At 40.0% G+C, this 16,104-nt stretch overlaps 1 protein-coding gene and 1 long non-coding RNA gene across 6 annotated transcripts; one reads left to right on the plus strand and one right to left on the minus strand.

Moving 5' to 3' along the window:
• Positions 1-128: 128 nt before the first annotated feature.
• On the plus strand, positions 129-16,104 carry LOC139588025 (uncharacterized). Its single transcript, XR_011678548.1, has 3 exons — positions 129-1,284; positions 1,537-7,409; positions 13,897-16,104. It is a non-coding gene; the product is annotated as an uncharacterized lncRNA (long non-coding RNA).
• DMC1 (DNA meiotic recombinase 1) lies at positions 2,116-14,363 on the minus strand. Of its 5 annotated transcripts, none has more exons than XM_071422866.1 (13): positions 14,245-14,363; positions 12,529-12,616; positions 11,863-11,907; positions 9,506-9,652; positions 9,121-9,203; positions 8,469-8,521; positions 7,552-7,593; positions 6,295-6,367; positions 5,566-5,657; positions 4,778-5,056; positions 3,898-3,958; positions 3,251-3,367; positions 2,116-2,807 (listed from the first exon to the last, which is right to left on the minus strand). In XM_071422866.1, the coding sequence occupies exons 2-13, from the start codon at positions 12,586-12,588 to the stop codon at positions 2,738-2,740; spliced, it is 1,122 nt and encodes a 373-aa protein (XP_071278967.1). In that variant the 5' UTR covers positions 12,589-12,616; positions 14,245-14,363; the 3' UTR covers positions 2,116-2,737. The 5 variants fall into 5 exon arrangements, with proteins under 5 accessions (XP_071278967.1, XP_071278969.1, XP_071278966.1 ...); XM_071422868.1 differs by lacking the exon at positions 14,245-14,363 and having other exon boundaries at positions 4,778-4,892; positions 4,983-5,056; positions 12,529-13,898; XM_071422865.1 differs by lacking the exon at positions 14,245-14,363 and having other exon boundaries at positions 12,529-13,898.

Genomic DNA, 16,104 nt, shown 5'->3' on the forward strand with positions numbered 1-16,104 from the left:
CGTTACGGGCAGCCCGGCGCTGCGCAAACTGCGGCCCTCCGAAACACCTACGCCTATTCACGGAGCTCAACTACGCACTAAGCGCGCTCGGCGAAACACCGCCCCGTGCAGTAGCAGGTGGGCTACGAAAAGTGCGTAACGTTCTTTACTCAGAGCCGGGGCCCTGTGTGAGGAAGGCGAAGGGGAGGAGTAACGCTATTCCCCAAAGTCAGCTGCACAAGGAGCGCTCTCGTAACCCCTTCTGCAGGGCAGGGAATACCTGGGCCGAGGCGCACGTTACGTAAGCGCACGGTGTACGCAAGGTGCGTAACTCAGGCTGGCGTAGAGCCCGGTGTGCACGGCGTAACATTCTTACGCGGACCATGCAGACCGGGCGGGAGGGTTACGCTGGATTCGCAGACGGTTTGAAGAATACGGCCCGTCTCCTACTCGCCCATGGGCTCCGCCGAGGTGGCGGCGCGGCTGAGGACACGGTGATGGGACAATGGCGGAACAATAACGGGACGCTGGGCCACGGGGCAGCAGCGGCCCTTTGGACCTCTGTGGCGGCTCCGGCGGGCCGAGGTTATTCCCTGTCAGATTAGCGGGGGCAGGAGCAGAGTGACAGCGGCCATGATGTTTGCTGTCGCCTGAGCGCCAGCAGGCCGGGAGAGAATTCCCCACGAGCCAGCGACTCCTCGCTGAAAGGCAGAATCATCCACGAAGCGATTACGTGGCACAGGCCATAAATCCTTTTGTGCCGTGTATGTGCTATCGCCAGGTCAGTGTGTCCTGGCACAAGGAGCAGTGTCCCGTGGATGGTGGGGTTAGACCAGCCAAACACAGCCCTGGCCCACACCGTGTTATCGCTATCAGCAGTAATTTCTGGGCTGTCAGGTTATCAAACACTGGTTTTACTGGCAGAAAGGAAAGCGAGTCGCCTTTACTTTCAGACCCTCGGATAAAAATAACAGCCTAGAACAACATGCAAATTACCATTTTAGCTTCACATGCTATATATACACACACACACACATATATATATATATATATATGTATGTATGTATCACATGTGTGAGAAAACAAAAAGCAATCCGAGTGCTTAAAATAAAATGGAAGAATGTTTCTGTAGGAAAACTGGGTCTTTCAAGTGGGTGGCAGGGAGTCAAGTGACACTGCACACTCTCGCTGGCACTGGGTACTTGGCCACTGGATACAAATGCCTAGTGTGGGAAAGCCTGGCACGTGCAAAGGACTGGACATTGCATTAAATGACAACGGCTGATCCATTCCTGGCTCTCTCAGGTGAACCGGCTTCCCAGCCTTCAGCTCTCTAGTCTTTTCTGCACTGTGAAAAATAGTGCTTTCCTTCAGGAAAAATATCAATTATCTGTTAAGAAACCACTTAAAGAATGCAAGCCCTCTAGGTCTGTCACAAGGAAAAGCCTGGCTAAAATGTCAAGCTTCTCTTCCATGAATTTCTGGTCATTGCTGCCTTTTTATTTGATGTTATCTTACATGCATTTGGTAACCTAAACAAAAAAATTATTTTTCCAGTGAGGACGAGTACTTCGACCAGATACCAAAATTAGACTCATTGTAATTACCAGAGGACCAAGTAAGACTTCCCCATTATATCCATGTGTGTGTGTATGTATGTATTGTTTAATTTATTTAAAACAAGCAATTCCATGAGCATTGGATGTATTGTAAAAGGAACTGTTGTTTTGGCCCCAATGCCTGTTTCTCTCTTTATTCCCAGCTTCTTCTTTTGCCCCCTGTGACCTTACACCTCCTGCTAGTTCAGAGCTGTGCCTGTGCTGGCTGCTCCCTCAGCAAGCTGAATCCTAAGTGCCTTTTCCTTGGTATAAGTGCTGGTCCCACCCCCTCCTATCTAGCCACAGAATTTGTTTTATTCTTTTTTATAGTAACAATATTTAATATTACTTAAAGTAATATTTAATAGTCTTACTTATATTAGAAGAATGACAAGTCAATTATATCAAGTTTGTTTCTTTAGAGAACTAGAAAAAAGGTTTTAAGGTATTGGGTTGCACCCAGATTATTTTTCTCATGAAAGATCAATGAGATTTTTGAGAGGGGAGTTTTATTCAAAGCACCCAAACATAGTCAGACTTATGTTCTAATTCACAGTCTTTATTTTTAACTTTAATAAGAACAGGTTTTCTGTCCAAAAAGTAGAAAATGCTAAATAAAAACATGAACATTATCTAGTCAAGATAAAAATGTTTAAAAACGTATTCTTAAAACTACTTGTTCCTCTACAGTACATGAAAATGCATCAAGTTCTTGAGCTGTTGTTCCTCCCACTGCCTTTTCCATCTATATATGTCAATTTTATAACTGAGTTTATTCCAGTTCTGTTGCATTTCACACTGTTAAATTCTACCACTTAGATACTCTCTTTGAAATAAATTAAGAAAGAGTATATTCACTCCCATGTGAAAGGACAGGTTTGATTTTTACAAAAGATAGGAAAAAGATTCTAAGAACAATTCACAATCTAATGGCTTAAATCTTTGTGTGCTAAAAGTTCCATTGAAAAACAAAAATCCTAAATGACCAAAATTTTAGTTCAGTAAAACTGAACTGTACAAAGTCCATCCTATTTTCTCCCAAAATATCTTAAATATCTCCCAAAAGCTACAAATGCAGCCAGGTAGTTGTCAACCTTTCACAAATCTTCATCCCAACTGCCCAGCTGGTTTTTAGCTGTACATTTACATCATTTTTTTACCTATTCTTTGGCATCCCCAATCCCTCCAGCAGTTATTGCAAATGTGGCTTCATTTTCAGGCATCTCAGGGCTGGGAGAAAAAGAAACAAGAAACTTGTGAGTTTCTCCATGTAAAATGCAGTTGTGAAACAGTCTCCAAAATGTTGTGGGTGTGAGCAACCTGGAATTCCTCAGTGCCTTTATACCTATGTGCACACTGTAGAACATGATTGATATGATCAGGATCAGAAAATGTGAAATTATTGTGTCAGGAAAACTTAGGAATTTAACATGTCCAGAATTTTCCTGCCAAAGGACCACCAGTCCTACCAAAGTATTTGATGGTCTTCATTAAGAGCTGAGCATCTAGTAGGATTTATGATGAAAGATGATGTTATTTAATGTATGCAATGTGCAAGACAACTTTAGTTAGTTGTTTAATCTGTTAATTAGTTTGTCCTTTCAGATTTTCTCCCAGTGTACCATCCAGAAAGTTTCAATACCTTGAAATTTGTCACCTTCCCTCCTGTTTACCTGTCGTAGATCTTTGCAATACGTAGCTCCCCTCTCCCTTTCCTCAAACTGATCCTGGTAGTTGAAGCATGAGCAAGGATGTGGCCCCCGATGGGCTTTTTTGGGTCTGCCTGAAAGCTGAATAAGCAAGAAAATTGTGGTGATTCACTGGGCAAATTCCAGAGGTTAATACTGTGATTAACTGTCAGACTGAGCCCTATTCAACTCAGTAACGAATAATCAATAGGGAAATACATTAGAAACCCGACTTTTGCACACTTGTCTCAAATGTTCAATGCTGGCATAATTTTCCTGCCATTAAATTCAAGAGGCTGAAGAAATACACACCTTAAATATCACATATAAGGTACTCCAGAGGAAAATGTGGTGCTTTTTCAATATTTTTTATAGCTCATTTTCTTTGTTTAAGTCACAGTGAAATCACACCATCACAGCAGGCAGCAGATAAACATAAAAAAGCTCATTCCAAAACCAGAGAAACTTCCAGAGGTCATTTATGTAGGAATTCCTAATATCACAGGGATCAATGACCAATCTGATCTTTCATTTCAGTGCCTCTTGCACCTTACTATCTCAGTTCTCATTTCTGTTAAATACATAATATAAAATACAGGAATTTTTTAAAAGAGAGAGAAAAAGTATCTTACGTCATAGTTGCTCCTGGGTCAGCAGTCATCTGGTTGGTCACAAACACAGCCACATTATATTCTGCAAGAGAAGACATTGCAAAGAAGGTAGACTTCTTCCAATTAGAATTCTAAAATATTCTCTCATCCATGGTAAAAGCAAGGTTTCTGCTGAAGCATTTCAAATTTCAAATGAATGAGAAGAAAATATTCTTTATGACTGATGGCTGCAGTTAATCAGGATACAGCCTAGATTTGCTCTTGCGTGGCTTCAGCTGTAATACACCAAAAATTAGTCCTTTTCACAATTGCAGTGAACAAGTCTTTCTCAGTTCCCATCTATTCTCTGTTGGCTCCCTGCCCTAAGCTCCCTCTCCTTCCCTTTCTCTGTTTGCTTTTTTTTTTTTTTTCACTTCAGGAAAAAAGCATTTATTCATTCGTCATCAACATTTCTGAGACATTCCAAAAAGAAAGAACTCTATTTATCCTGTCATCATCCCTCAAAGCATTGCAAAGTACTGAGAGAGTGGCAAGAGGCATGGCTTTTTAATTCTCTATGCCTTCATCCTCTTTTCTCTGTCTTTATTTTGTTGAAATTTGGGGAAGACAATTACTGAGTATTTGTCCAGTTCTGCAACTTATTATCTCATTTAGGGCCTGACAGTATTTCTAGAAAAACTCTTAATGTTGGAAAGTCCATAAGTTTTCTCAATCTGTCATCTTGAAATAATATATTATCAGTTTTCTCTTTTTGGTAACTGACAGAGGTGTAAAGTGAGGAAAGATCCCTGGGCTAGAGCCTGATTGATAATACACCTGGACTACTAAATGGTTGTGCTACCAACAGCTACTGATAGTGACTCCAGTCCATGTTTTCCAAATCTTGCCATGTTTCCCATACCTTCTGATATTTTTTGGAGCCTTGACAACATCTGAGCCAGTTTCTGTTGTCGTTCGGCCAACTCTCCGCGACCACTGAAATCCACACGGAAAAGTGCCATTATGGAGTCAATGATCTGCATTGTAATCATGCTGGGTAAGTAAATATAGTGAAAGAAAACAGGAACACTTATTCTGAGAACAGTAAGCATACAGAAGTCTTGTACCAATAACTTGAAGATACCAGCTTCCTCATGGAACTTGGCTGCTACATAGTCAAGCAATTCCATCTGATGCTCACCTAGTGGGAAGCAGTTACCAAGAGAAATTAGGATCAGGAAGAATTCTGAAAGAACAGAAGCCTGAACTTCAAAATTCCACTTTAAATGTCTGCACTGGTTATTTGTTCATTGCCAGCAGTTTTAAATCCAGTGCCCAGTAACAATCTACTTTGCAGGTTCCAGTTTTTTCTCACCCATCTCACAAAACTTCTTTGTGAAAATCTTCACTCTGCATGAAGACAACTTTTTGTTAAGAACTGAAAATTAATATATACATTTTAATTTAATTTGAATTAAATGACACACAGAAAATGTTTTAATCATTTATGTTTATATTGCATTCTTAAAGAAGTCTTATTTCAAAATTTCTTGAAGTTTTAAAGCGGTGTCTTGTGATAGAGAGTGTGTTGAGCTGTTAATAAACTGAGAAGTGTTAATAAACTGAGAACTATTAAAATGGAAAGAGAGAGAGAAAAAACCTGAGAGGAAAAAACCCTAGCTATCATGCCAATTGCAATAATGGTCTTACTGGTATATGCACGTGCATACAGCACGTTGTCAAGCACTGCCTCGTGGTCCACATTGAAGCGATCCGCAATGTCACGCAGGCGGTCTGGTCGGCTGGCATGAGTCAGGGGTTAAGGGTTTCTCCTAGTGCAAACCATGCTCTGAAAATAATAAACTCCATTCCAAAATAGGACTATGGGGGGAAAAAAAAGAAGAATATTTATTTTAGTCCTAGAGAAGACTGACTTTTTGTCTTCAGGCTGTCCCACGTACCCTAAAGATAGTTTAGGGCTCGCGATGGTAATTGTTTTGTGTTTAGGGTTTGAGGCGGGGGGGTTGACATATGGATATCTGTGCTCCAGGATTTTAGCAAAACCTGTTTATACACAGTCTACTGCAAATGTGAAGTGTTAAAAATAGTGTTTAGTACTTAGATAAATTTATCTTGAAGAGAAAAGCTGCTATAACCTGTAGGAGGCCTACTAGATCGCAAAAACACAAAACCCCCAAAAACAAACAAACAAAAAAAAGCCCAGTTAAAATAAAATCCAATTCCTAACTAATTTTTCCAGGTTGGATTACATCAAATGACAAAAGAAAAACTCACTTCCTTGTGGGCCACTACACACTGTGCTCTCCACGATTTCGGTGCCACTCATGTTTTACATGTATGAAGCTTCCTTATGACTAACTAAAATGCATTATCTTTCCAGTTCATCACACCTGTAGCTTTTAACAGTCAAAAAGATACAAAGTGTTTTCAGTATCAATGAAGATAGTCTTTCCACCTGTGTAGCCACTTGGTCCTGGGAGCTGAGCTGTCACTACAGAGAAGCATACAAGATTAAAATGAAAAAGCAGGAAAAATATTTTCTTACTCCATCTATAATTATTTTTTAGATAAAATACAACTGTTTATCCATATCACAAAGAACTGTCAGTTTTAATCAATGTGAAAATCAGGAGTATCTTGTCTGCCATCTTGACAATAAGCTCAACCCACTTTTCTCAAATGCAGATCAGATGAGATTTAATTAATGGTGTCAAAACTGTTTTACTCAGTACCATCACTAAATCTGTGTATTTTAGGGATATTATTAGTGAGTTCTTACACACAAAGTCTCCTCTTAATCCTCTGCCCAAATTAATTCTATTGACTTAGTAGGCACTTTTTCCAGCTGTAGCTTCTATGATCAAAAATTCCTTGGATATGAGTTTTTCCTGACATGCAAATAGTTGCTGATTGTGGATTGGAGTGAGTAACTAAAATACTCAATCCAGTTGTAATCATTCATGCAAAAGGGTATGACTCTGCTGACCTTTACACTGTACTAACCAGAAGAGGCCTTGTTTTTCCAGAACATGCCATATTTCACTTTAGAATATAGGGGGTTAATTTAATAGAAATTGCCTACCCAGTGTCTGGTAATTCCAGCAGCATGAACAGTTATATAAGTTATTGTTTACTTCTCTTTACACGTTGAGAGATATCTCTGGGAAATCAGCGTCCTGCTGTTTTTGGCACTGCCCAAATATGGTGACTGCCAAAGTCTGTTTATCCAGTCGCTGACAGCCAGTAGTACCCTTTCAGTGCCCTTTCAGAATGTCATATTCAGCAAAACCTCTTGAAATCAGGACAGTCAAAGAATTGCTGAGAAAAGTATTTTGCCTCGGCCCTTTTCTGAGCAATGCTCCATCTACATGTGACACATATTTGTGCTCTGCTTTTCCAGATGGTGTGTTTCATTGGTTTATCTAAGACAGCCTATTAACTTCCCTCTCCTTATGGCAAAACCTTCATGGATGTGAATAATATTAAAAAGTAACAATTTGTATGAATTCTCTACTCAAACACGGTTTATGGAGGTAAGAGTCACCAAGGTCTGTTTAACTGTATTTGTAAAAATAAAAGATTCTGACTTTTCTCTATGTGTTTAATTCTGATACAGTGGTAAAGAATGGATTCACTGAGAAGAAACATCATTCTATTTTAAGGTGTTATACCTACCACAAAGAGTGTGAGATAGCTGGGTTTTGCCTGTCCGGAACTCTGTTAAATAAAGAGAAGGGAAAAAAAGAGTCAGGGTTTATTTTTCCAAGTTTGACAGATTCAGGAATTACTGCAGTTAGAAACTCTTACAAAATTCACCTCAATCCCTACCTTTTAAAATCATTTAACCTCAATTTCTAAATCATATTCTGTGCAGGAGAAATGTGTTACATGAAAAGCAAAATCTGAAATGCTTTAATTTGATCGTGCTTGACTGCTGAAGTCATTTTCTTGTGTGTGGAAGTTAAAACCATATGGCACCTGTGGAAAAGTGATAATGGGGGGGCGGGGTGGGAAAGAAATGGTTGATTCCATTAACCTAGCCCAGTTTCATTTCCAGTAAAATGATCAAGGAGAAGCTTAAAAGTTTGTTAATCTCATTCTACCAAAACACATCAGCCCCCAGTTTATGTCTTCTAAAGGGAAGAGTACTTTGTTTTATGAACTCTTGTTGCTGAAGTGTCAAGCACCAACTAATTAGGTGTACTGTTACAGTAGCTTAATTGTAATTTCAAAATCTATATAAAGTGCAGTGTACCTTAAGTGTGCATAACTAAAATACCTTTTGTGGCAATTTTGTTACACTGCATCAGGGAGAACTCTGGCATGTTAATAACAGTCTTAGTAATGCTATGTTGTGCTGAATCAGCATGCCCAGTAATGATTACTCAGCTGAAACTTAGTTTGCAAGCAAATGAAGAGGGAAAATGGGAAAATATAAAGAGAAGTGGATTATTTCTTCTTGCACACATGCAGATACTCATCTTTATAACTACAATGTGGTAAACTTGATAGAAATAATCCAAGTTGAATTAAAATCTAAGTTAAGTTGCAATTCTTTGTTTGGTAATACTCATTTAATGTGGTTCTCTCACCTCCAAAGGCCTCAGTGATTGCCATGCTTTCAATTCCACCACCCAGAAGCTTACTACAGAAAGGGAGATTATGATCAAAAAAATCACAAGAGGAAAATAAAACAGGGACATTTTTACTACTTTAAGGAAAGTAATTTCTGCCGCAAAGCCCCTCACTTGATGCATTAAGTGCAGGGTACTAAATGATCATTGATTCATAAAGAATTAACTTTGTCTTTACCTCCCTTTTTGTGTGCAAGGAAAGATCTATACAAACTATTACTGGAAAGAAAAAAGAGAAAATAATATTGAAAATAATATTTGAAAATAACATTCCATGAAAATATCTCAAGGGAGGACTTGAAGACTTGTAATTTTGACCTGAAACCTGCAGATTATTTTGATAGGCAAAAAAATTATACAGTCAAGATTTCTAGATGCCAAATATTTATTTACAGTGACTGTACAAAGTCCAGTTTCCTCTCAGAAAAGGAGTTGGTTTTGGTGCTTATTGATGTAGACTTCTTTAAGGCAGCACTAACTCCAAATGCAAGGGGAATCTATGCGTCCTAGCTGAGTATTTATTCCCTTATATTTCTGTATCTCATTAAAGACAATTAAGATGATTATTGGGAACATTTGGATGAAGGAAGGATATAAAACATAAGCTTACTCAAATTCTTGGCTGCCAGTGGAAATATGAAATACCATCTTCCGTTTTTCACTGTACTCAAAGGCAGTGAGGAAGCCTGGTTCCTAGGGAAGACCAAAAAGAACATGAGAGGTTTATTTTAGCTTTGACCTGAAGTTAAAAGTGCAATATCCCACCCAAATATCTTCTTTTCCCCCTAGCCTCATGCCCATGGGTTGGGTATAAAAAACACCACAGCATTCGTCTGGTTGTTGTGGAGTATAAAGTATTATGCCTTAGAGTAACAGGCAGAATAATTTTCAAAATTATTTTGATGATGCAGTGGGAAATCTGCTAAGAGAAATCTTGGACAGCGTTTTGGAGAGGCCAGCATAACTTCAAACTCTCAGGAAAGTGACTGGCTTACAACAAGCTTGTTTGCAGCTTCTTTAATCTTGTCCACTTTGGCCTCTGAGAGCCCCTTCACGTTGCACAGTGCCCTTCTTGTGGTCATCTGGATTCCTTTGATTGTGCAAATCCCAACTGCCTTCAGCTTTTTAATATCTGCTACATTCTGCAAAGAAATTTCCCTTCTGTGAGTACTCAGGACAGTTAACAACTAGAAGGTGAAATAAACCTTAGCGAAATATTTTAAGTTTATGTTCATATGCCTGTGTTTTCACCAGGAAAGAAACAGATTTACAGTAAACTCTTCATTGTGTAGTTTGTGACACCAACGAAACTAAATTTTGAGTAACATTGGTATGAGGGATCATGGTGCAGAGAGCAGCTTCTGGTGGTTTTGAGAGAAAGATATCTCGGTATTTACTTCTCCCCATTCAGTGTCAGTTTTTCTAGATCAATGCTGATAGTAAAGAAACAGTACAGAATTATTTCAGATAGTGTGGACCTTGGTCACCCTATAACACTCAGTCTGTCCTTGGTCCCTCAGCACAGATAATCTGTAAACCAGATAATCTGGAGAGTTGGGAGCTGATTCACAAGGATCACTGGAAACTGAGTCTAACTGCTGTGCTGTTTCAGCATGTCCAGTTTAAAACACATGTGTCCTGCAGATCTGAGGGACACTTTGGGCTGGAGTGAGCTACTCCTTTTTCATAAACTGGGAGCAGCACAACTGCAGACAGCACCCTACTGATATATTTTACCTTCCCTCACCTCATTTTATGCCTCTGACATCACTGGAAATGTAAAAGCAAGAACAGATTACTCACAAGAAAACATACTATGTGAAAGGTGTGGGATAATACATCAATTTGCCATTTCTGGCCAAGATTTTTCTTTGAAAAAAACCTATGAACTGGACATATAATCTATTTATTTAGAGTGTGTGGGTACATTGAGCATAAGAAGGGAGGGGGGGTTGTGTGAGAAATTAGTCATGTTTATTTCAAAGCTTATTTCTCATCCTGTGATACGTGTGTGACACTCAGCAGAGGCTGAGGGGTAACAGCACCTTAAAACCTACCAAACACTTTGGATCACCAAATCACAGTCTCAATTCTAATTCTGATTCTCTTTCTGGGCACACTGGCATATCCAGTAAATATTTTTCTCTCTACTCCTTGAAAAAAAATTCTAAACCCACAAAAATTGTTTCTCCAGGTAAATGAATTTAACATATAGCAGTCATCCTGTTTGCACAAAGCTTTTAGCTGGCACAACTGAGACAAAAAACTTCCTCTGAGGTGAGGGAATAACAACTTGCAAGAAAGAAAAAAATTGATGGAAAGGAGCAGAAAACCTTTACAACCCCAGAAGAACAGCCTAAGTCGTTATTCTTAGTTTTCAAACTTTCATACATTTGTATCCTTCTGTGAATGGCATGCCTTGTTTCATACTGATAGGGTAGTACAGCTCCCTTCCAGCTCAGGTAACACTCTTTGATCACCTTGCTACATTTTTTAAGCAATAATTTGTTTATTTTTCCTATGTTGACCCATAGTTTGAGCTCCCAACCATGTGATCCTTCTTCAGAACTATCTTTAAAACTGCCAGTGAACTGCCAATAAAAAAAAACATTGCCAACAATTGCACTGCTGACATGGTCAGCACGGTAACTGCAGTGCTGACTAATGATGAGTCACTGTGATACATCCTTCCCATCTTTATCTGTCTGTAGTCACTTTTATTAAATCTCACATTACTTCACACAAATCCAACTTTTTATTCTGCTTCTATAACTCTGATTATAACAGGATTCCAATCCATGAGCCAGTCTCCTAGATAAACATATAATAATTGCAATTAAAATAAACAGTCAATGTTTATGTGATGATGGTAGCAATGATAGAAATTCACATTTGATGAAGAAAACTAACCACTTATTTCTCTAGCTACTAATATTTTCCACACTCCTACTCTACCCCCTGTGCTAGCATGCTGAAAATAGTATAGTAACAATTGTCACAGTGTAATTTCACAGGCACCAACAATGCAGGAGTAATTACAAAGATTGGCAGGAACAGGAAATAATCTATCACACAGTGTTCAAATAAATTAGCAAGCAGTTGGTTTTTCAAGAGTGCTAGGTGCTAAATACTTTGAGTATCTTGACACTTTATTTAGGAATCTGATGTGAATGAGATTTTCTAAAAATCTGTCTTATCACCAAAGGCAAAATTTGTCTCCACTGACTGAGTTAGAATTTACTGCAAGGAGGAATTTCAGTTATTTGCATAAATGTGTATACAATTTTGGAAATAATCTTACAGTAGCTTTTGAGGGACAATTCTGTGTCATCAAGGGATTGCTAATACTTACAATTCCATGCTTCTGCAGCAGGTCAATATCCTGAAAAAAGGACTCCTAAACAAAATAGCAGAAAAAAAAATTGATGTTGCTTTTTCTTGTTATTACATCTATCTCAATACATGACTGTTTCAGATTTGTAAACATTTATTGATTTTTCACAAATAATATATAACTTGTTGGACAACTGAAATAAGCAAAGCCATAGTGAGCCAAAAAGGTCAACATGTTTCCTATCATTTTCTCCATAAAGTGTATCTTCACAGGCAATTAATCCTCTGCTGTGCTAATAAAACTTGTGTTAGCACCATCATAATTGCAGCTTTTCTACCATAATTTCTCACACTTTTCGTGCTGATGATCATTCTTCAGAAGCAGAAAATTAACTGATAGTCCCCTTGGATTTAATATAGAAGTGTAAAATATGATGAAATAATGATAATCCCATTAAAAACTGTGCACAGCTTTTGAAAGGTTAATGAAGATTACTTGAAGAGTCAGGCTGTACAGGGACATGGGGAATGAGATTTTCTTGGTAGTAGATTGGATCAAAATTTTAAATGCATTGAACTCCCTGATGGTTTTTGGGGACCTCCTGTCCCTCCACGGGTTTCTTAAGACTATCAAAATACCTTTGAACATTTGCTGCGTATAGTCTTCAATCAATAACAAATTTACCTCATCATCCTGGTATCCTGGTTCTTCTTGGACTACTTGATCCTCCATGGCCTTCATCATGAAAGAGCACACAATGAAGTATTGATCACTAATGGGAAATGCAAACAAAGAGAGTCATGAGGAGGCAATAAATGAGTAAATGTCTGTAAAAGGACTTTTAAGAAGTCCTTGAACTACAGAAATCATATATGGATTTAAATTTGGATTCTGCTTCCAACTCTTCATTATCTGACCTACCGGGCCAAAAGGAGAAAATCTATGGATTTACATTCAGACAAACCAGTTTGGCTAGAAAGGGCTTCATAGGTATTAGGAAAAGAGATCTCATTCCCTTGTGAGAATCTTGGGTCAGAGACAAGTTTTGGAGGTGGGAACATTTAAAATGAATTAGCACTAGTGGAATTTATTCCGGTAAGAATGCTAAAGGCAGTCTGTGTTTTTATAACAAAAGTCAGCATAGTTGCAGACAGAATGGGCAATGGAAAGGCAATGCAACAGCTCAGCCTCTTCATCTTTATGTGACAGAAAACCCACAAAACAGTGCTGAGAAGGCTACAACATCTTAGTGATGTATCTTGAGAGCAGATTTTTAAAGCTGTATTTGTTTTGAAGTTCTTGCTGAGGTTCAAAATGACCAATAAATGCTGAACATGTGCAGGTAATGGCTGTAAGGAGTATGTTTGCATGGAGAGAACAAAAGAAGGGTAAATAAAAACCTGGAACTTTTATTGTGAAAACCTATATACAGAGAGCTCATTTCATGTTTTTTCATGGTTAACTTGCCATGTACTCCAGCACAGCTTCACTGCCCTCTCTATGTGACTTGCTATAAGCAAGGCCTAGAACTGGAATAGGCACTTAGTGACACCATGGTTAAATGAGCAAAGTGTGACCTCCTTAAATTTTATGAATGCAAGAATAGTGAATACAAATAGTTCCTTAGAAACATTATCTTATAACCAAACTACTCTATCATTTTTGTGGCTTTGTAAATGGGTTAAATTGCTTCTGTTTAAATTGTGAGCTTGCACTTGGTGTTCTAGCTCTGGATGATCAAAAGTCTTGTAAACCACCACATCAAAATGTGTGCATATATTTATTTGCTCATTTGTTAACAAAATCCACAAACTATAAGATGGGCTATGTCTAACAGAGGTTGGGATAATTTAGGCTAAATATCTGCAAAAGGCCTTTTTTTCAGCTTGTAAATGGATACTAATTTGCTTGCAAGAATCTCATGTATATAGAGGCTGGGTAAGAAAGGAACAGGATATCAGAATTTCAGAATTATCTTATTCTGTTAGCATTTAATGGAAACATTCTTATAAAATCAGTTGTTTCTGATGGTATATTTAATTTCTATTTCAGAACTCTGACAATTATGGAGTGACAAATCACGCCCTCGCATAATTACAGCAAAACATTAATTAAAAAATACTTTGGGAGATTTGAAAAATGCTCTAGCTTCAAATACTGAAGGAAGAAAAACAAGTAGTGCAAGAGGCATTAAAACTATATTACAATCTCCTTCTTCATTAGAAACATCCCAACAAAATGCATATAATTCTGCCCCTCAGTCACCACTGAGCAGGTTATGGGATTGCTCTCTTACTCCCCATCCTTAGGCATTTGGCATCGCACAGCAGAAAAACGAGGCAGACCCAGACCTGCGCCTTCCTGCAGGCTATTAGGGAAAATGGAGAAATTATACCTCACCCTATTAAAGGCTTTAGGTACGAAAAAAATCCTCCTGCTTAGTGTTGTCCTGCTGCTGGTGTGTGTTGGCACACCTGAAGGATTCCAGTCACCACTGCCTGCAGTGAAGCAGATAAAAGGGTGAAAGTCTGAGACAACAGATCAAATCTATGAAAAACCACCAACAATCTTGTGCCATCTCAAGTGCCCAAGGGCAGGTGAGCAAGACCTGGATACCACGCTGTCCTTCCAGCCTGCGGGTGTGACAGGGACTCCGTAATTCTCCCTGGCCTTGGGCTGGCAGAAAATGGCAGCAGAGCTCGGCTCCCCGGGCCGGGGCCGATCCGACCTGCCCCAAGGAACCTCACGGCGCGACCTTACATCTGTTGCCTCAGAGGAAAATAACTGATTAATCGTCAACAACACACAGATTTATTGGGCTTTTCTTTGCCAGCTGCCTCCTCATGAGATGTACATTTCTGTTCCCAAAGGGCGAGGAAACGCTGAATCTCCCTCCCCCCGCAAAGCACCGTAATTCCCCATCAAAATTAGAACAGTAATTAAATCCCCAGCTCATGCCCGGGCAGCTCCCGGGGAGAAGGTGGGTGCAGTACCCGGGGCGGAGGCTCCGAGCCCGCCACGGCCGCCCGCCGCGCTCCTCCTGAGGGCACGGCCCGGCCGCCTTCCCGCCGCCGGCGCGGGGCGGGGCCCTGGGGCGCCATGAGGGGGGCGCGGGCCCTTCCCTCACCCGCCTCGCGCTGAAAGACGCCTCAGTGTCCGTCTTCAGTCGTGGTTTATCGCCTACTGTAATCGCTATCTACCCGGAATATCTGTCGCATTGCCTTCACTCCACAGCTGGGAAAGGCAGCGTTAGTTAACACCGCGTTGATTTGGAAGGCATTTAGTTCAACGCAGCTCTGCCTTTTGTTTTTGCAGGGTGCCGCTCACGCATCTTCCTCAACAAGGCACACACGGCGGTTTTGGATTGGATGGCCAAAATCTGTCAGGGAGCTGGAAGAGAAGTGACTTGACTGGAGTCACAGGACAAGAAAATGAGCCTGAGTCATACACATGACTTAATCTGCCATTTTAAAAGGATGGAAAAGGTGCTTTTTAGGATATGAACACTTGTGTGAGACATCTGCAGGCTTCTTGGAGGCAGTATTTGGAAAGCAATCGCCCGTTTTAGCTCGCCTCTGGTGGTACAGTTGGTACGGGACTGCATGTCAAGGAGACATCGCATCTCCTGCGAGCAGCAGGAGTTCCTGGCTGCCCCTTGTGTGGGCTTGGAATGGCAGAAGGGATTGGAGCAGCATCTCAGCCTGTTCCAAGGGGCTTGTGAAAACTTCCCCACCCTCTGCCTGTGGGAGGTTAAGGGCACCTTTTCCAAGCCACTTCTTAGCCAAGTTAAGAAACCAAGCAACAAAACCCAGGGCCCTGTGCCATCATCATCAGCACACCACGGGAGTGCTCGCAGGGTCTCCATTTGAAACATCGAGCAATTTCTATAAGTACCAAAATGTCCAATCCTAGAAGCCCAAGGCTTTGTCTGTACAGAGGAAGTGGCTGGCACAGCTTTTGAAAACCACATTATTCCACAAGAGCTATTCCAGAAGAGCACTTAGGCAGACAGCCCTTTAAAGGTGAATTCCTTCACAAAGTACGTTTTTATTCCAGAACAGAATGAAGAGGGTGACCCTTCTGGTGCTGCTGAGCGGCTCTGCAGCAGAAAATACCTCACTCTGTAAACAGCCTTCCCTTCATTATCCTTTTAGTTTGTAAAATGGTTCTCAGAAAGGTCAATGAATGCACAGAATCTTAAGACCATTTCCCATTCCAAAGAGCTACTTTGGGCAATAAATTACATTCTACACCTTCAAA

The sequence above is a fragment of the Agelaius tricolor genome, unplaced genomic scaffold (genome assembly GCF_023055355.1).
Source record: "Agelaius tricolor isolate 1412-34295 unplaced genomic scaffold, bAgeTri1.0.p SCAF_3, whole genome shotgun sequence".
Classification (NCBI taxonomy): Eukaryota; Metazoa; Chordata; class Aves; order Passeriformes; family Icteridae; genus Agelaius; species Agelaius tricolor.

Excerpts from the sequence above, each read along its gene's own strand:
- DMC1 (XM_071422866.1), bottom strand. The coding sequence starts at position 12,588 with ATGATGAAGGCCATGGAGGATCAAGTAGTCCAAGAAGAACCAGGATAC. Across the intron at positions 11,908-12,528 it reads CAGGATACCAGGATGATGAG|GAGTCCTTTTTTCAGGATAT; the intron begins GTAAATTTGTTA and ends TATTTTGTTTAG. Across the intron at positions 3,959-4,777 it reads GCTCCAAAAAATATCAGAAG|AATATAATGTGGCTGTGTTT; the intron begins GTATGGGAAACA and ends CTTCTCTTGCAG.